General features: G+C 43.4%; 1 protein-coding gene across 3 annotated transcripts in view; it reads right to left on the bottom strand.

Annotated features, from left to right (window-relative positions):
* Window positions 1-24,867, bottom strand: part of Nrdc (nardilysin convertase) — a 64,184-nt gene that overhangs the window by 1,264 nt on the left and 38,053 nt on the right. For all 3 annotated transcript variants that reach the window (XM_006238499.5, NM_012993.2, XM_039109304.2), the window contains 19 exon segments: window positions 22,903-22,980; window positions 21,330-21,450; window positions 21,195-21,253; window positions 20,872-20,926; window positions 17,465-17,569; window positions 15,697-15,820; window positions 14,161-14,247; window positions 13,285-13,404; window positions 11,744-11,795; window positions 9,749-9,899; window positions 6,368-6,495; window positions 5,381-5,543; window positions 4,114-4,145; window positions 3,783-3,921; window positions 2,181-2,228; window positions 1,854-1,906; window positions 1,464-1,547; window positions 469-559; window positions 150-266 (listed from right to left, as the gene is read on the bottom strand). In XM_006238499.5, the coding sequence (XP_006238561.1) occupies window positions 150-266; window positions 469-559; window positions 1,464-1,547; window positions 1,854-1,906; window positions 2,181-2,228; window positions 3,783-3,921; window positions 4,114-4,145; window positions 5,381-5,543; window positions 6,368-6,495; window positions 9,749-9,899; window positions 11,744-11,795; window positions 13,285-13,404; window positions 14,161-14,247; window positions 15,697-15,820; window positions 17,465-17,569; window positions 20,872-20,926; window positions 21,195-21,253; window positions 21,330-21,450; window positions 22,903-22,980 (1,807 nt within the window).

Raw genomic sequence — 24,867 nt, 5'->3', positions numbered from 1 at the left:
ACTGAAAACTAAGGATTCAAGAAAAAGACAAACCAGGACACATGGCCTAGGTTTCTCCTCCACATAACACCGTCTGAGCCTTAGAGCAAAAGTCCAGCCAGAGGCCTTGCCCAGTCCTTCAGGACTGCCTTGGTCTGAGAAATCATTACCTCATGGGCAAGGCGGTCAAAGAGATACTGCTGTGTCACCACTTCATTCCAGTTCCTGTCCACCTCCTCCCCGAGGTGGGTGTCCTCACACTCTTTCAACTTGATCAGAGCTGTGACCTGTCAAAAACATGTTCAGCCATGATATCACACCAATTCAGAGCAAATAGCTTGGGAGAGACCTGCCAGTGTGTGCCTGTGTTGGGGGTGTTTAGAGGACATTTGGTTAGACGCACTAGGATGTGAACACCCTGGCCATTGTGTAAGCATGGTATTGACTATCTGGTATCCTGAAGGCTTACAGAGATTGGGCAATAGTCACCTGAGTATTGAATGCATCCTCTGTGAGGTTCTCAATCTTCTCCTCAAAGCTGGAAAGAAATTCTTCTATCTTCTTGTCAACAGTTTCAGAGCTGAAACAGTTTGGGTAGAAGCCAAAGGAGTTCAGCCTCCCTCAGGTATAAAGGCTGAAGGTTTTCTACCCTAAGCTAGGAGAGCAAAGGAAATGAGGAAGAACTGTCCCTCAACCTTCAGCCTCCTTTCCTAGTATCCTCACAGTGATACAGTGACAGCCAGCTGGGCCATGCCACACCTAAAACTCAAGGCCTCACACCTCAGTTAGAGGGTTTGTGTTTGGTTTTTTTTTTTGTTTGTTTGTTTGTTTGTTTTTTGTTTTTTCTTATTTTCTTTTTTTTCGGAGCTGGGGACTGAACCCAGGGCCCTGAGCTTGCTTGGTAGACACTGAGCTAAATCCCCAACCCCTGTGTTTGGTTTTTTAAGGTATATTTATATGTGTATTTTGTTCCCATGTCTGTCTGGTGACCACAGAGTTCAGAAGGCGGCATTGGATTTCTGAGAGGTATACACAGTTGTGAGCTGCCATGTGGGTGATAGAAGCAAGTACTCCTAACTACTGAGCCATCTGGTTGTTTTGGAGCTTAAGACCGTCACGTAGCCTGGGCTGGCCTTGACTTCCTTATTCCCCTGACTGCCTCCCAATTGCTGGGATTGCAAGACAAAGCTCTCAGGCCTGGCTTTGTGCATTCAGTGAAGAGCTACACTGTCAGTCCAACATCCTTTTTCTCTAGTCTCCTGAACAAACATTGGTAACCCCTGCAGAGTGGTCTATAAGAGTGGTCTATAAGAACGCCTCTGCTTGATCCTAGATGGGCTATTTATTACCCATCCCACCCTTCCAACTAAACAAAGGAGACCATGGCTGACCACAGTTGTACAGGATTCAGGGAAGCACCTGTAGTACCCCACCTCTACCCCCACAGTCTAGAAGAACAGGGGCGGACCCATTTACTATCTTACTTGTATTTGGTTGCCTGAGTCCCAACAGTTACAGAAAATCCTAGAATGCCAGATGTGTTCCTACAGGTCGGGTAGACGTGGTACCTAAAGCCAGACAGAGGAGTTACACAGCTCATTCCGGTCCAAAGAGGCACTGAAGGGCGAAGGGCTTCTCGCTCTTTGGAAGTCCCAAATGGCACACAAACGTGTAGCTGCTTGTGATAGGCAAGTACAGGTGCCACCCGTGGCTGAACTGGCTAACTTCTGGTCATGCAGATGTCTGAACAAACTGAAAACATCATTGTCCAACACACAAACTGCAGAAGTGCTGACACGGGCACGGCAAGGTATGGGAGGGCCAAAGTCTGGTGAGCTGCGTGCAGGGGAGCCCCAGGCCCTCTGTGTTCTTACCCAAGGGTCTGCTTGGTTCGAAGGAAGTCAAAGCAGGGCTCCTCCATGTGCATCTGTAATTCACCATACTTTCCATCAGCCCAACACTCAGAAAGAGAAACCTTAATTTTCTTACCCTAAAGTGTTCTATATACTTCCAAAATCCAGCCTCCCATATAAGCCTTTCTCCTAAATGGTCCAGGACCCTGACTGCTCATCTTGGATGAAAATGAATAGCCACCTGACCTTCCAATAACAAGTTCCTGACTACCACAGGTCCACAACCCTTAGGCATAAAGCTGGGCCTCATGGTAGACCAGGAGCTCCTGCACCCACCTTGGTACTTACCACAAGCAGCTCCATGAGCGTGTATTCTCTCAGACTCCTTGTACCTGACTGAAGGGGAGATGAGATCAGACAAGCAATGGCTTACAGGGTTTACCATCTTGGCCTCTCAAGCCCTCTCTTCTTGCCCCCACATTTCTGTTTACTACCCACCTTCCCACCAGCCGGAGAACCTGAGAGCAGGAATTCCGCTGGAACATTTGTATTATTGGCCCTAGTGTAGACTTCTAGATAGACAACCCAACAGCTCCTGCCTGCAAGGCGCAGGATACATGGAAAACAAATACCTGTAGTTCAAGGCCCTAAGGAGGACAGCAAGAAATGGGGATTGTGGAAGGTCTGAATCTGTTTCTTAAACAGTACAAAACGAGTACTTTGAAAGTACCCAAGAAGCCTAAAGAATAAGTACACATTAACTCAGAATACAGTGAATGGAGGCCAAACATCAGAGAGAGACAGGATGTGGAGAGGAGGAATGACTGGGAAGATGGCTCACATGGTCAGGTGCCTGCCTTACAAACACAAGGGGCCGAGCTTAGTCCCAGAAGCCACATTTAAGGAAGGCTGGGGTTAGCTCAGTGGTAGAGCGCTTACCTAGGAAGCGCAAGGCCCTGGGTTCGGTCCCCAGCTCCGAAAAAAAAGAACCAAAAAAAAAAAAAAAAAAAAAAAAAAAAAAAAAAAAAAAAAAGAAAGGCTGGGGTTGGGGCTGGATTGAATTCCCAGCACCTGAATGGTGACTCACAAACATCTGTAACTCCAGTTCCAAGGATCCAGCACCCCTTTCTAGCCTCTGCAGGTGCCAGGCATACATGCAGACAAAACACTAAAATAAATGCTTTGTAAAATGAATTTTGGTATGGGGGCTTGTACTTGTCACCCTTGGGCTCATTGGCCACCAGTCTTGCCTTGTCTTTTTTTTTTACGAAAAAAGGATAGGGTAGGGAGATGGATGGCACTGAGGGATGGCACTGAAGGTTAATTTCTGACTTCTACATGCAGATAAGACACAGGCACACACGCACGCACGACAAAGGGGAAAGCGAATACTCAGAGGGAGGATCAGCAACATAATAAAAAGTCAAAAAAGGGGGCTGGGGATTTAGCTCAGTGGTAGAGCGCTTGCCTAGCAAGCGCAAGGCCCTGGGTTCGGTCCCCAGCTCCGGAAAAAAAAAAAGGAAAGGAAAAAAAAAAAAGTCAAAAAAGTAAATGAGGCCATGTTACCCAAAGGCTAGACCACTGACTGGACAGGACAGGTTTAGAGAGGATGTTCACAAATCAGAAGTGAGTGGGATCAACCAAGGACTAAAAAGCAAGCTGAGCTGATGGAGGGCTGCTGAAAAGCACTCGTTTACAGACCTCCTCGCCCCTCTACTGTGGAAAGAACACACAAAACAGGAGATCTGAGTCCCAAAGAATAAAGAACTCTGCCTTGGATTTCCATCCCACTGAAAGCAGGTGAGAATTTTCTCTTTGGTGGTCATTCTGGTTATTCTATGCTGACTGCTTAGCTGCATTTACTCTCAATTCTTTCCAAGTTGTCCCTGCTTGGGCTCTGTAGGGGACACATAGGAACTGCCATCACAGTCTAGTGAGAGGCAAGCTCACCTGGTAGTACACAGTGACTTCAGAGTTGGCGTCCCCCTTATTCAGGGCTCTGACTTTGCACAGGTGGTGGCCGCTCGGCAGCTCCACCACCTGGAACTGCACGGGCATCTCCCGCTCCAGGGGCACGAAGTTCAGCTTGCTGCAGGACACTCAGCGTGAGGCAGAGGCAGAGGCAGACCCTGTGCTCCCCCCAGCCCCAACCGATGAACCCGGCCTTCAGCTCCCTGGGAAGGTCTGAGATGAGCTAAGTAAGTTAGCTGAGCTACTGCTTAGTGCTTCTTTCTGGGAAGGGCACAGAAACCTCAAAGAGAAAAGTCAAACTAATACTTACTCAACAACGTATCTTAGGAAATCCATCGATTCCTAAAAGATAAAAGAGGAGCAAATACATACCTCAGACCTTGATAATTGCAATTTTCTAATTCCGGGCAGCACTTTGGACAGCATTGAGACAACAGTCTGTCACCTAAATGCTGGAAGTGCTCTCATTGAGCCAGTTATGCTCATCAAACACTGACCAAGCAGCCCTCTGCCTGGCAGGTTTGCCCTGGCACGTTCCCGGGGGCTTCTCTAGCTAGGTCATGCAAGTCTGGGCCAGCGGACAGACACAGCCTGCAGAGATCAGTAACAGAACAGCACTGGGACTTACTACATCCCTTCTGTTCTGCAGACAAGATACTGAGTGAAGGTAAGCTCAACTCTGGAGTAATGTCTTCTGTGCCTACTTCACAACAGTATGTGCTTAGTCCAAAGTCCTGCCTGGTCCTCCCACTGTGTCTGACACAGACAGCTTGCTAGTCCTACTTTTCTTGCTATTGATACTCTGAAGGGCTTGTGTGGGTAGAACAGAAACCAAGACTGGTTTTGTGGTTCTATTCTCCACAGAAAGAAAGGAGAGAACAGAAGACACAGTTTAAAGGTGGCCACTTATATACTCTAGCAAAAGGCCACCCCAGCACAGACCCCCTAGTCCCTCCACGCCTTACTCAGTCCCCTGGACATCTGGGTGTCGTCTTCGTACTTGTCACCAAAGCACTCCTTTTCATTTATCACATTAGATTCAGGCTTCAACATTTTCATATAACATAGCTTATCATTTTGCCAGTTTTAAAAGTACAAAAAGTTTAAAGTATAAAAGTCACACTTGTGAGACTTTTTTTTTTTAAATCATCTTGTAAAATCAGAACTATTGATCACTAAACAACTTTCTTTTTTCTCCCTTCCAGCCCCCGGCCCTGGAAACTACCTAGCTACCATTTCTGTCACTCTGACTTCTTTAGATAAACAAAAATCAGTGGAACCAGACTTCATTTCTTAGCTTGGCCAGGCTCGGCATGTGGGTGCTGGCTGTGAGTGTGTATAGACTTTCTCTCTCTCTCGTAATGTCGACATTACAGTTGCCATATAGGATCTTCAGAAAATTTAACCAAAACCAAATTAAAAACAAGCCCATCACTCAATCACAGTCGTCCTCAGAGGAAGTAAGGTGTTCAGCACTGGGCTGGGAACTCCCACCAGAATGTGGGATACTAACCCACCACAGCATTTAGGGAGGGATAATCTGATTCCACCCGCCTACCGTAAGAGCAGCCACTCACCGTGCTGGTGACATTCCCTTGCACCAGGCCCTCAACAAAGAGTTGGGATTTAAAATCCTTGACAAAGTTTAGCAGAGACTCAAGGGAAAGGCCATCCATCAAAGCTCGGTACTTGTCAATCATAGACCAGCGGGAATATTCCAGAATTAAAAGCCGCACATCTCTGTAAAAAGGACATTTAAAAAAGAAAAAGTTCCAAGAAATGTATCCTAAGAAAAATTTTAGGTCATGATGCTGTAGAAGTCTCCAAAGACAGGTGATTCCCACCATAACTTAAGATGGAGAAAAGTCAAAACAGGGATGAGAACTGCATACAGAGTTTTAAATGGGTGCGATCACCAGTATGACACACCTATCTCAGACATAAAGTGACATATTTCACATAAATTGCTAAGTGAGTCAAATTTAACTAACTGTCCACAGATTTTAAATTATTGCTATTCTTGTTAGAAATGTCACTAGTTTGTATTACTGGACACTAACTGTACAGTCTGATTACAGTGACTTACACTCTGGGTAACGGCCCTAGCTCATTATTAGACTAACTTCACCGTCCATCTCCAAACCACCTTCTGAATAGTACTGTATTCCTCGAGTTCCTAGTATCTATAATTCAATTTCTTGAAATTAAAGCAGGGTCTGTGTTTAAGGTCAGGCTGTTTGACAACCATTTACAGACACCCTACAAAGAAATCAAGAAGGGCTTAAAGCCACAGTGTCAAAGGGCTGTCTCTACTCACAGAAGCCTTTTCTGCCCTTCCCAAAAAGTTCTTTATAAGCTGACACGGTGCCCCATAGGCATCTTCTTGTGATTCATACAAAAATGCCCATGAAGGTTGCTATTAACCCAGGGTCCACGTCACAGACGTCTATGCTTTTCCTCGCTCTGTGCTCTTCTGGAACGTTAATTAAGTTCGCAGCAGTGGAGGCTGAGGCACTGACACGTGAACGCACACACCTCCCCGAGGGGCCCTCGTGTACACCTACTTGGCCAGAGTCTCAGGCTTGATGAGGATGTTGAAGTAGGTCTTCTTCAGCTGCTCAGTTATCATGGTGAAGACAGCGGGCGTGGAGCTGAACTCAGTCAGGTAGTCAATGATGAGCTGGAAGAGCAGCTGGAGGGGAAACGTACTTTAAGCAACAGAGTGTGAGACAACACCAAACCTCAGTCCCAGGGCCAGGGAGGGACAGCACTGCAGAGGACCCGAGCGAAGGGCTCAGGCCTCAGGCCTCAATCCCTAGAGGCCAAACCGCAAAGCTGCTCAAGGTTGAAGCCCTGTCTTCAGTTGTCCTCATTCCCTTCCAAAGCACCCTTGCATGGGCCTTTACCTGGGAGGGAATTATATCTGCACATGAATTCTGAACGCAGTAATAAATATTTAATTGTCTTCTCCAAGTCAGGCGTTGTGGTTAATCCCAGCACTCAGGAGAAAGAGGGAGGCAGATCTCTGAGTTGGGAACCAGTTTGTCTACACTGTGGTCTACATAGTGAGTTCCAGGACACCCACAGCTACACAGTGGGTCCCTAACTCAAACAGAACAAAACAAAACAAAACAAAAAACAAACAAGCAAACAAAAAACAGTCTTAACCCACAATGTGAAGCTTTTCAATTTTCTTTAGATAGAACTTAAGCTGTTTCCTATCTCTAGGCATTTATTGTTTTATCCCAACATGTAACTCGGGTACTTGTTTCTAACCATTTCTGGAGGGTAATACCTGCTTCAAAAGGGAAAAGGCTACTGGCTCAACCACCAATTAAGTCACTCCTAACACTGACCAACCCTGCCATTCAAGAACTGAGCCAAGACGCATTATTTATTCTACAATGTCATATTTAATTTTCAAACTGTTTTAGGAAGCTTACATCTATACTCTGTAAACTAGTTTTTAGTTTTCTATAAATATATTCTGTATTATTTTTAAGTATTAAGGTGAGGTAAGCCTCAAAATGAAGAACATCAATTTTCTAAGATATATATATATTAAGATTTATTTATTTCATGTATGTGAGTACACTGTCGCTGTCCTCAGACACACCAGAAGAGGGCATCGGATCCCATCACAGATGGTTGTGAGCCACCATGTTGTTGCTGGGAATTGAACTCAGGACCTCTGGAAGAGCAGTCAGTGCTCTTAACCACTGAGCCACCTCTCCAGCCCAGGATTATATTTTTAAACAACTTTCTAAACTTACTTCCCAAACACCATCTATTGTATTCTGGGATTTAATCTGTTTGAATCTCGAAGCTCCATTTGAAGGTGGACCAAAGTCAACACCTCCTGCACAGTGCAGACGGAGGTAAAAGTGTAAGGGGAAGACTTTCTTCAGAGTTTCTCTGCCAGCACAGGGCTGGATTCTGCCAGGTTCTTTCCTATGGAATTTTTTTAATATGAATCCAGTTCCAAAAGTATTAATGTCCTTCCTTAAATTGTTTATTGCTCTTTTATGACCAATAACCTCAAACCAAACCTAAACGCCAGTGTGAGCTTCAGAGAAACAACAAAAGGAAGTTAGATACACCTAGAGCACAGGCTGCGTTTCTATGCCTGCCAGCAGCTGCACGCACAGGCTGGCCGCCTGCCTGCTCACCAGTTCTCTCTGCAAAGCAGCCATGGCGATTTTTAGGGGCAAAACTAAATTTTGGCAGGCCTAAAATGTTGCTTATTTTATAATATTTATCTTTCTTAACCCTCCACTACTCAGAGGCCAGAAACCACTGACTTCCTGCTGTTTAACAGAGGGGGATTCAGTAAACAAGTGATCAAGTGACTCCTCTGGGTCTTTGTTCTTTTCTCTCAGCTAGAGAGTCTTGGAGTTTGTTACCTCCTTGAGAGCCAGGGAAAAGAATGTCATACAGGAAGAAGAAAATCTTTTACATAAGCAATATGCACAGATTCTCTTTCTCTCTCTCTCTCTCTCTCTCTCTCTCTCTCTCACAGACACACACACACACTCACACACACACTCACACATACACACAGACACACACAACACACACTCACACACTCACACACACACAGACACACACAGACACACACAGACACTCACACACAGACACACACACACACACACACACACACACACACACACACACACACACACACACTGGTAGAGCCTGAGAGCCTGACCACCTGTCTCAACTCCACAAAATGTTCATGCATATTACACAAATACACATAAACCTACACACGTACGTACGCACATACAGTTGGTGGATGGGGCAGAGCCCAACAGGCACACTTTACTCCTTCTCTCTGGCTTTTTTACCTTCTTAAACAAAAGTTCTTTATAAAATTACCCCATAGATAAAATACTACATAAAGGAAAGTCACAGAAGGATGTTGATATGTAATTCAGTGTTTCATTCTGTAAGCTCATTATAAGTTCAAAGCAAGTTTCACATGGCCTTGCCTTATCACAGTGCACACCTGCGGCTTCATTCTGGGATCTGACCTAGAATGGATGCTTTTCCTTGATCACAAATCTGTCCCATGCCTAGTTTTCTTATTAGTGTAGTTGTGAGTTTGCTGTAGTCCTTATTATGTAGCCTTTACTTACTATTCTATGCGGAGTGGGCACATTCTATTCAATTCTAATTTACTCTTTCTAGCAAAACAACTAAAACCATCTCTTAAAACTTTCTTCCTAAAATTATTTGAATCAAATCAGAAATTCTATAAAATCATTAATTCATCTAAACATCATTCATTCACAAAAGTTGATCTTTATGGTGATCTGCAGGAAATCTGCCCAATAGGGTAGGCTAATACTGAGGAATCATTAGGCTGTATAATAGTGACAGGAAAAGGAAGATCAGCCGCAAGAAGCATCCTGAGATGAAGTCTCTGGGACCTTGCCTCTCAGAGCTCACCCATCACGGGCCGTGCAAAACATGGTGGGCTACCCCCAGGAAAGTCACCTGCTAGCCTTAGCCTCTCCAAGATGGCCCCTGACTGCCCTCCCTCCCCCATACACACACACACTTCTTGGGGATAGGGAGATGGCTCAGTCAGTCAGTAAAGTGTTTGCCACAAAAGCATAGGGACCTAAGTACCATCCTAGCATCCATGTCAAAATAAGCCAGGCACCATGGCACCCAGAGACAGGAGGAGGCTTAGAGTTTAGAATCACAAAGCCCCAGGGCTAGGCCTGTTCTAGTCTGCTTCTCTGTTGCTGTGATAAAACCCATCACAGTCAATCACTGAGGGAAGCCAGGGCAGGAACCTTGCGTATGTTCAAAACTAGAACAGCTGCCATGGTGCTGCTCATCAGGAAGCTTTCCCATCAGTACTGCATGTAGATTCCTGCATGTGCTCTGGGTCTACACAGACAAATACGCGATTTCAAAGTCCCTCATATACTTACAGGTAGTTTGTGGTTGAATCCCTTCACTCGGATGATTAAACCGTGCTCTCCGGCTACCAGTTTATACTCCAGCTGGGCCACATCGGCTTCATAGGCTGGCTCAGCAAGGTTGTGAGTAAGAATGTTGACGAAGATGTCGAAGAGGACAACACTGGAAAGTGCAAAGGCCACCAGCATCATTGGCAGGAAAGACAAAGACAAGAGTAGCTTTGTATCTCTCAGATAAGGGATTTCACCTTCAGCAAGGTGTTAATGCTACTCCAGAGTGTCCATGCGGTCTCAAAGGAAATAGCTGACTCAGGACTCAGCCTCACAGGGATTGCACAGGACCATGCTCAGTACTTTTCCCAATCTTTTTGTGTCACATACACATAGAAAATGACAACGTGCAAACACATACTGAGGGAATAAACCAGCATCAGAGGCAACCAACCCCAAGCAGACAGCAACCCTACCTCTAACCCTACCAGGCTTAGGCTCTCAGAGTCACCAACTCAAACTAGGAGGAAAGGAGGGGAAGAGTGCATGTGGGAGGGCAGACAGCAGTGATCATTTTAAAGCTGCATTTTATAGTTAAGAGGCAAAGAAAAGGAAATGCACTTATGTCTTCTGAGCCTTTCTTATAACTCACTTTTAGACCCTCTGCTCTCCCACAATGCACTTACCTACATAAATACATGAATAATTTGTGAAGAACAAGGCATAATTAAAGTCTAGAAGTTGGGTTTGGAGAACAGCTCAGTAAGTTCAGTCCCCAGCATCCATGACAGGCAGTTCGCAACTGCTTATAATTTCCGCTCAAGGGGGTACAATGTCCTCTTCTAGACTGTTCCAGAACAGACGCCCACATGCACCACCCCTGCCCCCAATGCCACCCACTCCCAGATGCATACAAGCACATACAGTTTAAAATACAATAAGTCTTAAAACAAGTCTTTAAGTGGTAGGTAACAGAAATTCAGCCAGTCTTCTCTGCATACGAGGCCAGCCTGCGATGGCTATATTCCTAGTTAACAGTGAGGGCTGAACTTTAAGGCCTTTCTCAATCCAGGAGCTGTGTTCTGCTTACAAGAGCTTCTAATTAGTTTAGAGCACAGAAAAAATAAAACAGCTAGCATGGCTCAAGTGCTAAAACAGAAAATACCCAACTATTCAGACTGAAACAAAACTGCATTCCAATAATAATAATAATTTTAAAAAGTCAGTGTGTGCTGGCCCTGAGGAAACACTTGCAGAAGAGTCTGCCTCCACTGTCTGAGCTCTTCTTCATCACAGCTGCTTCCTCAGCTCTGATGAACCAGACACTACAAATTCAAAATATCACACAAAAGGCCCAATAGAGTCTTCACTTCCTGTGGGATCGTCATGGGCCAGGTATGTCATCTGCACCACTGTCACTCAGCATTAACCTCCCAGTACCCAGAACAGCTCACCGAGCTCTGAACACTAAATGGCTTCTCTAGCCCATAGTTGCAAAATCCTTCCAAAATCCTCCAGAGAACAGAGTCCAGCCCGTCACAGCAGCATTCCACTCCTGGCACCAGCTTCTCGGTTCGGGTCATCACTGTTGTGACAAACACTGTGACCAAAAGCAGCTTGGGAAGGAAAGGGATTATTCTCTCACACTTCCACGGCACTGTCCATCACCAAGGAAGTCAGGACAGGAGCTCAAACGAGGCAGGAACCTGGATGCTGAGGCCATGGAGAAGTGCTGCTTACTGGCTTGCTGCTTATGAATTGCTCAGCCTGCTTCCTTAGAGAATGAAGGACCAACAGCCCACAGGTGGCACCACTGACATCGACTGTCAGTCAAGAAATGCACCATAGGCTTCCCACAGGCCAGGGTGGTGGGGGCATTTTTACAACTGAAGTTCCCTCTCTACAAAAGATTTCTAGCTCGTAGCAAGTTGGCAAACAGAAAATTAGCCCACACAGTCAAATTTTTTTTTCTTTTTTTGAGGAAAAAAATCAAACAAACAAGAACCAAACACTCACTTTGCTGCAGATTTCTGTATCAAAGGTGAGATCAGATGAAATCGTATATAGGCTGAAAGAAGAAGACCATGGATAAAACATAAATGGCCAGGGTGAAAATGTCTCAACACCTACTTTTTTCTTTTAATGTGGTTTTCAAGTTCAAAATAAACTACTAATCCTTAAAGCCTCGGTACACACATCTGTTCTCTTTTATCCCTACATTATTTTCATTCTTAAAGCTTTTTAAAGGTATGTTTTACCATTCCAACTAAATATCATAGAAGGCACACTTTAACCTACAGGAACCTACAAAAGGTCTACAAATAACCATATTTACCACTACCTTCAGACGGGCAAAAGTATTTATAGAAGCTTACATATGCAACTCAATGTTCATAGAAAGTTGGGATAAAAGCCTCTTCTAAAGAGGGTGGGTGAATGGCAATAACTATTCTTAAATCTTATAATTCAGTCAAGAAAAACTGTGATGACACAGCCTCAAGTCCCAAAACCTGTGAGGCACAGGGTTTGCCATTTGTAGACCAGCCTGGGTCACGTATTAAGTGAGGTTTTAGAGAAAGGGGATGGGAAGAAAAGGTGAAAGGGAAGCTTTGGTGAGGGTCAGACTATGATTCCAAGAACAACACGGTTCGGCCATGACCTAAAGAATAAGGAATTTAGGGAGCGTTTACCCACACTATGCATACTTCATGCTAACAGCAGAAGGCTGGGGAAGACTTCCCTTCACAGATCTAGATTAGGTTTCTTATTGTATCTAGGAATGATATTCCTCATTATTTTATTCCATTTTTAAAAATGTCAGGCTGGAGAGATGGCTCAGTGGTTCAGAGCACTGACTGCTCTTCCAGAGGTCCTGAGTTCAATTCCCAGCAACCACATGGTGGCTCACAACCACCTGTAATGAGACCTGATGCCCTTTTCTGGTGTGTCTGAAGACAGCTACAGTGTACTTACATACATGAAGTAAATAAATCTTTTTTTAAAAAAGTCTAAATACTACTATTAATCCCAAAAGTTGGTCAAATACCTGGTTCTAATTTCATTTTTCTAAAAGGAAAAATACTTAAAAAGTTTCTTTCTGGAACTGGATTTTTTAGTTATGTGTGCATGTGTGTGTAAGAAAAAGAGAGAGAATATACTCATGCTCTTATGCATGCCACAACAAGTGCGTGCATGTGTGCATGCATGTGTGTGTGCATGTGTATGTACACACTCGTGCAAAGGTCAGAGGACGATTCTTATGTGAAGGTCGAAGGACAATCCTTAGAAGCTGGTTCTCGCCTCCTGCCATGCAGGTCCTGGGATCAAAAGCAGGACAGCAGGTTTGGTATCAAGTGCCTTCAGCTGCTGAGCCGTCCCAGCAGCCCAGAGCTGACGTCCTACGTCCCGGAAGGCGGAGTGTCCCTCTAGGCACAGGAGCACACTAACAGTCTTTAAGTGTTAAGGGGCTTCAAAGGGAGAGGAGCAGGCAATGGAGTGCAGAGGCTGCCACAGAAGAGAAAGATCCCTACTTCATCCTTTAGAGGGCAGCGTCTTACCTTTGGGGATTTTGAATTTGTTGTCTTTCTTATACCACAGGCAACCTTGTGGGGTATTCACAATTTTAGCAGGGTATTCAGTTTCAGGGCAATCAAAAGCCTTCAATGTAAAGTCCGTGGCTAACAACAAGAACAAAAGCGTGATCATTTTTTCAAATACTGGAGTACAGTGTACACCTGGCCTTAAATTAGATGAAAACTAAAACTACCCCAACAGCAGATTCTTACCTCTGTTCATTCAGCCTTTCTCCCTTTCCCAAGTAATGGTTAACTAGGAAAGGGTGGCCTTTGGGTCTGGACACTTGTATAACTCATCTTATGAATGAACAGATTCTTCAGGAAGAATAATTTTTTGCCAAGCTTAAGGACTTTGAAAGGTTACCAAATAGTTCTGCTCAACTACAGCCTACTTTGTCATTTCAAGTCAACGGCATAATGTGTAACATGTAGGTAAAAGACAGTTAACTTAGGGCTGGAGAGATGGCTCGTGGTTAAAAGCACTGGCTGCTCTTCCACAGGACCTGAGTTCAATTCCCAGCAACCACATAGTGGCTCACAACTGTCTGTTAAGTTCCAGTGGCTCCAACTCCCTCACACAGACACACATGTGGGCCAAACAGCAAACGTACAGCATTTTTTAAATTATAGATTAATGACCTTTTGAAAAAGAGACCATTAATTTAAAGAAAGGGGAAAATAAAAGATAGGCTGGAGATATGGTTGTAGGTCACCATGTGGGGGCTGGGAGCTGAACCCTGGTCTTCTGAAAGAACAAGCCATTATTCTTAACCACCTCTCTAGCCTCATGAGGACTTTTGAATATATTATGTGCATCTTTCATGTACAGACACACATAGCGATTCCTATTTGACTGACCTATGTATTTGTTTTCAGCTGGTAGATGAAGGTCTGAATTTAAGTCAAAATTGCTCTTCCACAGTTCAGTCCAAGAGTTTTCAATATCTGTAGAGGGGCAAAACAGACAGAGCCAATAAAAACAATGATCAGAATTCTCTTAACAAACCAGCCATCAACTGGCCTTCACCATTCAATATCTCCTCAGACATAGCTATGCAACCTAGAAACTCACTAGTCAAAGCAGGACTGCGCAGGACAACTATCATCGGAGACAGGGCTCAAAATGCAGAGCCCCCGTCCTACCCAGACCCGCTCTGACTAAAAGTAAGTTTCATTTCAAAATAAAAATTTAAAAACGTCTACTTTTTGCCAGGCACAGCGGTGGAAGCCCTCCTCTAATACCAGCACTCAGACCTCAGTGAGTTTGAGGCCAGTGTCCTGCTTTGTTTTTGTCAACTTGACATGGCCTAAACAAATCTAGGAAGAGGTACTTAATGAGACAATGCCTCCATCCAGGTTGCCTATAGGATAGTTTGTAGGTATTTCCTTGATTGACAGTTAATAGGGGAGGGTGGTACACCCCTAGCATGCTGGGAAAACCATGGAGAGCATGGCTATAAACAAGCAGCCCTCCTGTGTGGGCTGTTTCAGTTCTGGCTCCCAGGCTTCCAGGTTCCTCAAACTCCTGCCCTAGTGTCTCTTAGTGATAGAGAACTTACAACTTGAGAGTTGTAAGAAGAAATAAACCCCTTCCTTCCCAAGCTGCTTTTGGCCATGATGCTTTATCACAATAGAAACCCTACCTATGGTGCCAGGGGTGGAGTATTGCTGTAAAGGACTGTGAAAGGACACTGGAACTTTGGGCTAAAGAATCCATGATTCAGAGCTCAATGAGCTGCTGTGAGGAGTTAGAAGATGATGCTAAGAATAGTGCAGAGAGGAGAAGCCTAATGACAGCCATCCAAGCCTGGTATGGGAACGCACATCAAGAACTGAAGCACTTGGAGACAGAGGCAAGTAGAGCTCTGTGAGTTTGAGGACATTCTGATCTACACATATAGTGAGTTCCAGGATAGTCAAGGCTATGCAGAGAGAGCCTGTCTCAAACAACAACAACAAAGATAGCACTCCTGATCTATACAATGAATTTAAGGTTGGCCGGGTCTACAACAGTGAGACCATGTTTAAAAAAAAATTTTAGATATATGCATGAACACACACACACACACACACACACACACACACACACACACACACGCACACACACACTTTTTGTCTCCATAAGAACCAACAATATTAAAGGATAAACATTCCCAGCTGATGGGGCTGGAAAGATGGCTCAGCAGTAGAGAGCCTGCTGCCTGTGCACCCACACAGCAGCTCACAACTTCCCAGAACTTCAGTTCCATGGGATCCAATCAATACCTTTTGGCCTCCACAGGTATCCACACGTGGTTGCACAAAAACTCACACATGCACACATAAATAATCTTTTTAAAATGTCCCCCGCTGAGTCAGATACACTGAATAAAGGAGATCATCACAGCAATGCACCTTCTATGCTGTACTGAGTCCCAAACCACTTCTCCTTGAGGTCACATCTTCCCTCGTTAGCACCAGACAGAAGCACGAGATTTGCCTTTTGAGGAACTAGCTGATTAAGGGCCTCGGCAATGACCTAACAAAGAGACAGTGAGGGGAATTGTAAAATGTAAGATGTAAAACACAATTTAAGATTAAGTAACAATGTAACCTAAAGTACTATTTAACATTTAAGTAACAGTTTAATACACTTCTGTTAAAACACAAAAATATTTGCATTATTGCTACACTGTCATGATGCTCAGTGAACTGTTTCTATCTAGTTCATGAATCTTCTAATTTATAAAGCTCTGTAAGGTTATTACTATTTTTTTGTTGTTGTTGTTATTCTTTTTTTCGGAGCTGGGGACCGAACCCAGGGCCTTGCGCTTCCTAGGCCAGCTTTCTACCACTGAGCTAAATCCCCAACCCCTTATTACTATTTCAAAACCTTTACTTTTACTTCTGTTGAGGTATATTTGACAAACATCAAATTGTGTCTTCACGGTGCTCTAAGCCCTGCTCATCTGGAACCTCCACTTTAACCGGACGGGCAATAAGTAAGCAGGTGTCATTTTCTACACTCCATTAGGGGACCAAAGCAGTGTTTATCACAAACTGTATCTTGAGCCAGATAAGTCTATATTGCTGAATCCCATCTTGTACATTTTAAGATGGTTTGTACCATCTCAGGCTTCTACCCATTAGATCCCAGGAACACTCAACTTTCCTCCAGACACTGACAAATATTTACTGAGGGAAGTTACCCTAAGCCGACAAAATCTACTGTGTAGGAACAGGCTTGCTCCCCAGCAGTGGAGGAATGGCTACCCGACTGTTCGTTTGCATACAATACTATAGTAAACTATTTTTCCCTTGTAGCCCTAGGGAACTGAACATAGAGCCTTGTGCATTCATGCTAGGCAAATTATCCACCCACCAACCCTCTTCTGACTTTTTATTTTAAAACAGGATCTTTACTGAAGCTCAGACAGGCCTTAAACTTAAGACCCTCCTGGGCCAGCCTCTCAAGCAGCTATAATTATAGACCTGTGCCATCAGGTCCAGCTCATAAGTGTTTTATTTCTAATATGGGGGAAATCTTACATTCTTCTTATAAATATATTAAGTATTACAATTTATAATTGTCTTGAGTTTGTACTTAAAGCCAGGCAATTTTTTTAAAAAAGATGCTTAGAACCAACTACACAGACTTAGAAACTGCCTTAGTTACTGTAAGAGTTTCAGCACTCAATGACAACTAGTGTCTAAGAAGGTCTGATTTGGTTAGAGATGCAGCTTGTCTGTATAAGGGCTTGCCTGGCATGCAAGCCCAGGGTCTGACAGCTACTACCACATAAGGCCACCCAGGACACATGATACATGTGTCAAAAAAAAAAAAAAAAAAAAAAAGCATCAAAGATGGCCTTGAGTAAGAGACTCACGAAAAACTGCTCTTTGGTCTCCCCTTTAAACCAACCAAAACTGACTGACTTACCAAGTTCTCTCTATTCTCACAGTCCCTCTTCCCTAAAGCACGTTTTAGGTTTTTGTTATTTTTCGTTTTTCCTTTTCTTTTCTTTGAGACAGGATTTCTCTACATTCCCTGGTTGACCTGGATCTTAATATGTAGAGCAGGCTAGCCTCAAACTCGCAGAGATCCGCCTGCTTCTGCCTCCCCAGTCCTGGGATTTAAGGCACTCCCACCACCTAAAGCCGTTTTAAATGGAGTGCTCCTTACTTCTGGCTTGTACTCAAACAGAAGCTGATCTCCAGTGAGAAAGTCCTGACGTGGGTACAGCTGCATGTTCTCACACATGTTCTCCACGTACTCAACTGGATCTGTCTGTAAAAAGGTACAATCATTTACACCATAGCTGTCACAGCACACACACTTGAGAGAGAATTATCTGAGTGGCTCTCACAGGATACAGTGTCACTGAAGAAGATATTCAGGATACCAAGAGAGAGCAGCCTAAGCTTTGGTGCCACCCTGAGCTCAAGACCAACCTGCTCTGCTCCAGTCCCAGGAGCTCGTCATGAGAGCAGTCCCACAGTGAACTCTGCCAAGTACCCAACATGATTTCTACGTCAATAAAGATGGGGACCTATGACTAACAACTGCGGTGTGTCACAAGATAGGAGTGGTGACAAGCAGAGAGACTGCATATCAAAAGCACAAGGCAGGGCTGCAGATGACTGAGGGCAGGCACAGGACCTACAGGATACAGGAGCAATGGCGCTCTGTAAAGCAGAAGGGGAACCATGCAAATGGCAAATGCTTCAAAATGGCCAGAAAAAAAAAAGAATCTGAATATTCCCCAAACAACCTAAATGTTTTGGTAACAGATATGCCAATTACTCTGATCAGAACATTATATATGGTATACACATATTAAAATATCACACTGTATTAAAAAATGGGCATTATATTATATAAAAATATATTTTCTAAGAAGTTATATTAATCAGTATGCTATATTAATCAGTATGCTATCTCAATTTAAAAGCGAAAGAATGACAAGTTCCTCTGGTTTTTAAAGTAGAAAGAATTTTCCAGAAAAAGAAAGAAAGCAATCAATTCAAATCTTTACTGTGCACCCAAACCACATTGAATGGGAATTGCCCCCATAGGCTCATATGTCTGAAAACTTTATCCCCACTGGAACTATTTGAGAAGGATTAGGAGGTGTGGCCTGTTGAAAGAGATGTGTTATTGAAGGGCAGGCTTTATCTCTCAAAAGCCTCCCACCACCCCAGTGCAGTCTGCCTCCTCCCTGCAGTTTGGGATGTGAGCTCTCAGATGGTTGTGCCGTCATCCACCTTCGGGGAGGAAACCCTCTAGAACCATAAGCCAATTAAATGTTTTCCTTTACAAGTTGTCTTGGTCCTGGTGTTTTAATCACAGCAAAATAAAAGTAACTAACACACACATACACACACAAACTCTTATTTTACTTTATATTGAGACAGTCACACTAAGTTGCACAGAATAGCCTTTAACTCAATACTCAGTAGCTCATGCAGGCCTTCAACTTAGAATCAATCCTCCTGCTTCAGCCTCCAGGGTAGTTTAGTACAGGCTTCTGACACCAGGCCTGGCTCTGTTTTACTTTTTTTTATAAGTTATTCTTACCAGCTTATTCCCTGTAGTACAACTGCTTTAAGCAACATGGTAGAGACCTGAGAGATTCAAAGTGTTTGCTATGACAAAAGGATCCTACCTGTACTGTCTGGTTTTGTGTGTCAACATGACACAAGCTGGAGTTATCACAGAGAAAGGAGTCTCAGGCAAGGAAATGCCTCCATGAGACCCAGCTGTAATGCACTTTCTCAACTACTGATCAAGGTAGGGAGGACCCAGCCCATTGTGGGCAGTGCTGTCCCTGGGCTGGTGGTCTTGGGTTCTATAAGACAGCAAGCTGAGCAAGCCAGGGGAAGCAAACCAGTAAGTAACATCCCTCCATGGCCTCTGCGTCAGCTCCTGCTTCCTGACCTGCTTGAGTTCCAGTCCTGACTTCCTTTGGTGATGAGCAGCAATGTGGAAGTGTAAGCTGAATAAACCCTTTCCTCCCCAACTTGCTTCTTGGTTGTGATGTTTTATGCAGGACTAGGAACCCTGACTAAGACACTACCTAAAAGCTGATCTGTAATGCAAGAGCATAGAGCATGGAATTGGGCAAACAAGCAAACCAGAGAAGCAGCACAGAGGGAGAGTACCTGCCTGCTATGACAAGTTGAGTCCCAGTACCAAGTAAAAATAAATTAATATTATCAATATCAGCAATATACCACCATAATATGATCAATGTCTATAACTACCACCCATAGGAAATGCAATTAAGTTGTTACAGATATTTAAAATATAATCTAAACTCACTGCCGAACAACTCTGAAATCACTAGACATGCCAATGGATCTTACTACATAAGAGACACACATCACTATTATTATTCTGAGCATTTAATTCTATTCTTTTGTGAATTGTACTTTTACACAATTAAACACACTATTCTATGGGCTGTATATTAACAACTTCCCAATTGAGTTGTGGCAACATACTTGACTGAGATGTTATGTAAGAGAATGCATGTATAACAAATGTGATAAAATATTGAGAGTGAAATTCATGTAACTGTAAACGGGCCAATAAAAATACACATAGAGAGAAAAGCAAATGAAAAATATCACCAGTGACTCATCCCTAGGGGACGGAGTGCCAGCAATCCCTGTGCAGTGACAGCAACGTTTGTAAAGCTAGGGAGTTGGCCAGATGCGTTATTCTGAGCAGAGACCCACAGACTTCAATAGACTTCCAAAGGGCACTTACATGTGCACGCATGCACACACCCTTCTCTAAACTCCTACTGTCAGGATTACAACAACACTTTCATATATATACATATACATATATGTCCTCATACTACAGACATACAGGATCATTAAGCTTTCGCCATATCAGGCGTCTATACATGTGCATGTGTGCATGTGGATGTGCTCAAGTGTGTCCCAGAGTTGAGACAGGACTTCCCACACGGGCCAGGCCTGCCTCTACCTCCCCAGTGCTGGAATTAAGGTGGGAACCACCATGCCTAGACCCACTCCTCTACACATGGGAGCCAGACTTCCAAACCCAGGTCCTCATGCATACATAGCAAGTCCTTTACTGAGCCGTGTGCCAACCCCATAAAGTTCTTTACCCATGCACTTCCAGGACCCTAGGTTATAAACAAAGCTCCTGTGTTTGGCAAGCTCAATCCAAGTTTATAATGTCCGCAAAGACTTTCCTCAAGGAAACACTCCTCTCCCTTAACACCCAAAGCTCAATGTTCTTACTACTTATTACACATGGTAGTTACTATTGATTGCCATGTACAATGTCTTCATAATATCTGAATTACCAAACTGCTGACCCCCACGGCAAGCTCTCCCTTGAATGTTTATCAAAGAGGATGAGCGAACATAGGCACATCATCACACACCATGACCTATGTCATGGGCCCAGGCTTGTCCTGCAACTTAATACAAATGAACGTGACAGAGTGGTACAATTAAAACTCCAGTGGCACTTCCATAAGGTGAAACAATGGGCACACTAGTTCCAAACTGTTCACAGATAACATGCAAAAAGAATTTGAATTCTAATACCTGTTCTTGGTAATGAAATTCATTATCCTCAATTTTCTGAATCTCTTCAAAAACTCTGTGAAAAGAGAACATGACAATTAGAAGATACATTAAAAATTTCTCATTGCAATCACCCAAAAGAAAAGATGCATAAAAATATAAAGGGCTGGGTAAACATATGTACCACAGTACAGTGTACACTCAGATGTAGAGGGATCGGGGTAGAGCCAGTAGAGGAAACAGTGAGAAAGGACAGAACACATCTTGAAGAACTAAACATGTCTGCTGGCAGCCAGAAATCAGAGTTGTGTTAGGTCTTGGTTCATCCTAAGAATATGTATTACCTTTTCTCCGGACCTAGTTTCTGCAGCATTTTTAAATACTGAAAGACAGTGTGAGCAACCTGGAAGGAGAACATTTCATTAGTCTTCTGCATAGAATAGTATCTAGAGAAAAGAAAAACAGCTCCATACACCTACCTCATAAAAATGCTCATACCCCTCATCAGTCAGAGTGATAGAAATGCTGAACACTGAGTAGGTAGAATTTTGCTCAAAACCTGTCTCACCATTTCCACCAAACAACGCAAGAGCCCAGCACCTACAGTTGGGAAAATTAATCTAATTAGTAAGCCTGTAAAGTAACAGTCAGCAACATTTCTGTGTAAAATTTTGGAACCTGAGCTTTTGATGAAGCATATACTTTTAAGAGTTCAAGGAGCTTTGTTTGTCTGAGCCCAGAGTCACAGCATAGTTCTGACAAGGCTTGAACTTAGCAATCCTCCTGCCTCTGCCCCCTGAGAACCGAGATTACAGGAGTGTGACACCTCACCCAACAATGTTCAGGTTTAAATTCATATTTTAGGAGTACAAGGAATTACAGTTCATTTAGAAGTCAACAGAACAAACAGTAGTCGCCTTCTCCTGTTTAATAGCAAGGCTACCCAACACCCATGTGATTACTAATGAAAAGCAAAGTGAGAGCACGTAAATTAACTGTACATGCAGTTACTAGAGCCATTCCACTTCTCATCCTTGATCTTGTCTGCTAGAAGTCTTGAAGCACAAGTATAGCACAGGTCTTTGAGGCTGTTAACCTATCCTACATGGGTTACCCAGCAAAGCAGCAATGGGAATGGCTCGCCCTGGTTAAAACAGTCCCAGAAACTTAACTCAGATGGCGTCCACCAAAATAAAGAGCTTGCAGGTCCAATAGAGCTCAGGAAGAACAGCCATGTGTATCTCAGGGCCCACTGCCCACACCCTGATGGGATGTATGTACGCACTGTCACTTCCGTGCACGGCAATGACTGTCCTCTCAGTTTAGGGAGCATGATACATCTTAAACATTATTCTATAAAGTGTTCATCTATCTTTTTATCTCAAGCCAGTACAAAGAACACGACAAGAAACCACAGTACAATTCGGGTTCTGAAGCTCTGTTCCACGTTTGGTTAGGGTGAAGCAGGCTCAGGTGCGTGGGCCTCTGCCAGCCGCAGGGCCTCAGCCTCAGTGTGCAGCGGGCTTTCTACACTCCATTTTCTGGGTTGGAAACCCTGGGGAGTCACAGCATTTAAATAATTGAGTTACTTATTCAAATTATTTCATTAGAACTAAACTTTTTACATTATGGAATCAACTTAATCTTCATGTATAATTTTGTTTTGATTTTGTAATTATTTCCAACATGAGCTTAAAAGACAGCTTATAAGAAACCTCAAAAATATGGTCATTAGTGGCTGGAGACATGGCTCAGTGGTTTAGAGCACTGGCTGCCCTTCCAGAGGACCTGAGTTCAAATCCCAGCACCCACATGGTAGCTCACAACTAACTGTCACCCACTTCCAGGGGACCTGACAAAATACCAATGCACATAAAATAAAAATAAATAGAAATTTTAAAATGTGGTCATTAAAATGACCTGAGTTATCATTATGACTATGATTAGTATTTGATTCCTTATAATAACTAAAGCAAAACAATGCACGGTAAAACCTACTCTTTATTATTTAGAGATTGCTAATAGAAAAATGCTTAATAATTGAATACTTGCTTTTTTCTAAGGTAAGAAAGGATGCTGCCTTTGCCTTCATGCCCCACAAGCCAGGAGATATAATGAAGTGGCTTCACCCTAAAAAAAAAGAGTAAATATAAGAAGTCAAAATAAAGTTTAAATATACAAGGTTTGCAGATGCCCTTCAACAGAGGAATGGATACAGAAAATGTGGTACATCTACACAATGGAATATTACTCAGCTATCAAAAACAACGAGTTTATGAAATTCGTAGGCAAATGGTTGGAACTGGAAAATATCATCCTGAGTGAGCTAACCCAATCACAGAAAGACATACATGGTATGCACTCATTGATAAGTGGCTATTAGCCCAAATGCTTGAATTACCCTAGATCCCTAGAACAAACGAAACTCAAGACGGATGATCAAAATGTGAATGCTTCACTCCTTCTTTAAATGAGGAAAAAGAATACCCTTGGCAGGGAAGGGAGAGGCAAAGATTAAAACAGAGACTGAAGGAACACCCATTCAGAGCCTGCCCCACATGTGGCCCATACATATACAGCCACCCAATTAGACAAGATGGATGAAGCAAAGAAGTGCAGACTGACAGGAGCCGGATGTAGATCGCTCCTGAGAGACACAGCCAGAATACAGCAAATACAGAGGCGAATGCCAGCAGCAAACCACTGAACTGAGAATAGGACCCCCGTTGAAGGAATCAGAGAAAGAACTGGAAGAGCTTGAAGGGGCTCGAGACCCCAAAAGTACAACAATGCCAAGCAACCAGAGCTTCCAGGGACTAAGCCACTACCTAAAGACTATACATGGACTGACCCTGGACTCTGACCTCATAGGTAGCAATGAATATCCTAGTAAGAGCACCAGTGGAAGGGGAAGCCCTGGGTCCTGCTAAGACTGAACCCCCAGTGAACTAGTCTATGGGGGGAGGGCGGCAATGGGGGGAGGGTTGGGAGGGGAACACCCATAAGGAAGGGGAGGGGGGAGGGGGATGTTTGCCCGGAAACCGGGAAAGGGAATAACACTCGAAATGTATATAAGAAATACTCAAGTTAATAAAAAAATAAATAAATAAATAAAAAGAAAAAAAATATACAAGGTTTGAGAATCTAAGCTTATTCTTATGAATAATAACCATGAAATTGTAAGCAGCTAACAGCCATAATATAAAAACAGAAAATGCTAAGACATTTCATGTAAACTCACTAAAAGAGCAGAATCATTCCAAAGTGTAAGGTTGCTACTTTTTACAAGAGCGGTGATATTTTTACTTTTTGAGGTGTTCTCTCTCTCTCTCTCTCTCTCTCTCTCTCTCTCTCTCTGTGTGTGTGTGCGCGTGCGTGCACTTGCATGTGTATGTGTTCGTGTATACATATGCACATGAGCACATGTGGAGGCCAGAGGAAAATCTTAGGTATCAATCAGTCTTATGGTCTCTGTCTACCTGCTCTGAAACAGGGCCTCTCACAGGCCTGGAGTTGACCAATTAGACTAGACTGGCTGCCAGTGAGCCCCACAGATCCTGCTGGCCCCATCTCCCAAGCCCCTCTACCACAATATAGGCTAGCATTTTATGAATCATATAACCAATATATGAATCAGTGTCCAGAATCAGATTTTTACAAAAGCTTTCATCACTGTACCAAGCTCTATGATTTAAAAAAGTGTCATGCCAAAGGTTGGAACATTTAGAGTCTAGTTTAAGTACGTTGAGATCTTGAACCCAAGATATGGTTTCATGTATTCTTGTTTTCCTCTTCATCGGACTGACCACTTCCTACTCACAGGATCTCAGGCAACACAGTTATTACCCCACAATAATAACATGTAAAAATATATTGTTCAAATTCTTTCGCCATTAGTTTCTACTATAATTTTAAAGTATGTTCCCCAAAATAAGATTTATCCAACACACACACACACACACACACACACACACACACACACACACACACACAAGAGTAAATGTAATTAGGTTTCAA

The sequence above is a fragment of the Rattus norvegicus genome, chromosome 5 (assembly GCF_036323735.1).
Source record: "Rattus norvegicus strain BN/NHsdMcwi chromosome 5, GRCr8, whole genome shotgun sequence".
NCBI lineage: Eukaryota > Metazoa > Chordata > Mammalia > Rodentia > Muridae > Rattus > Rattus norvegicus.
Note: the sequence above shows the minus strand (reverse complement) of the source record. Positions and strands in the feature narration are given on the sequence as shown.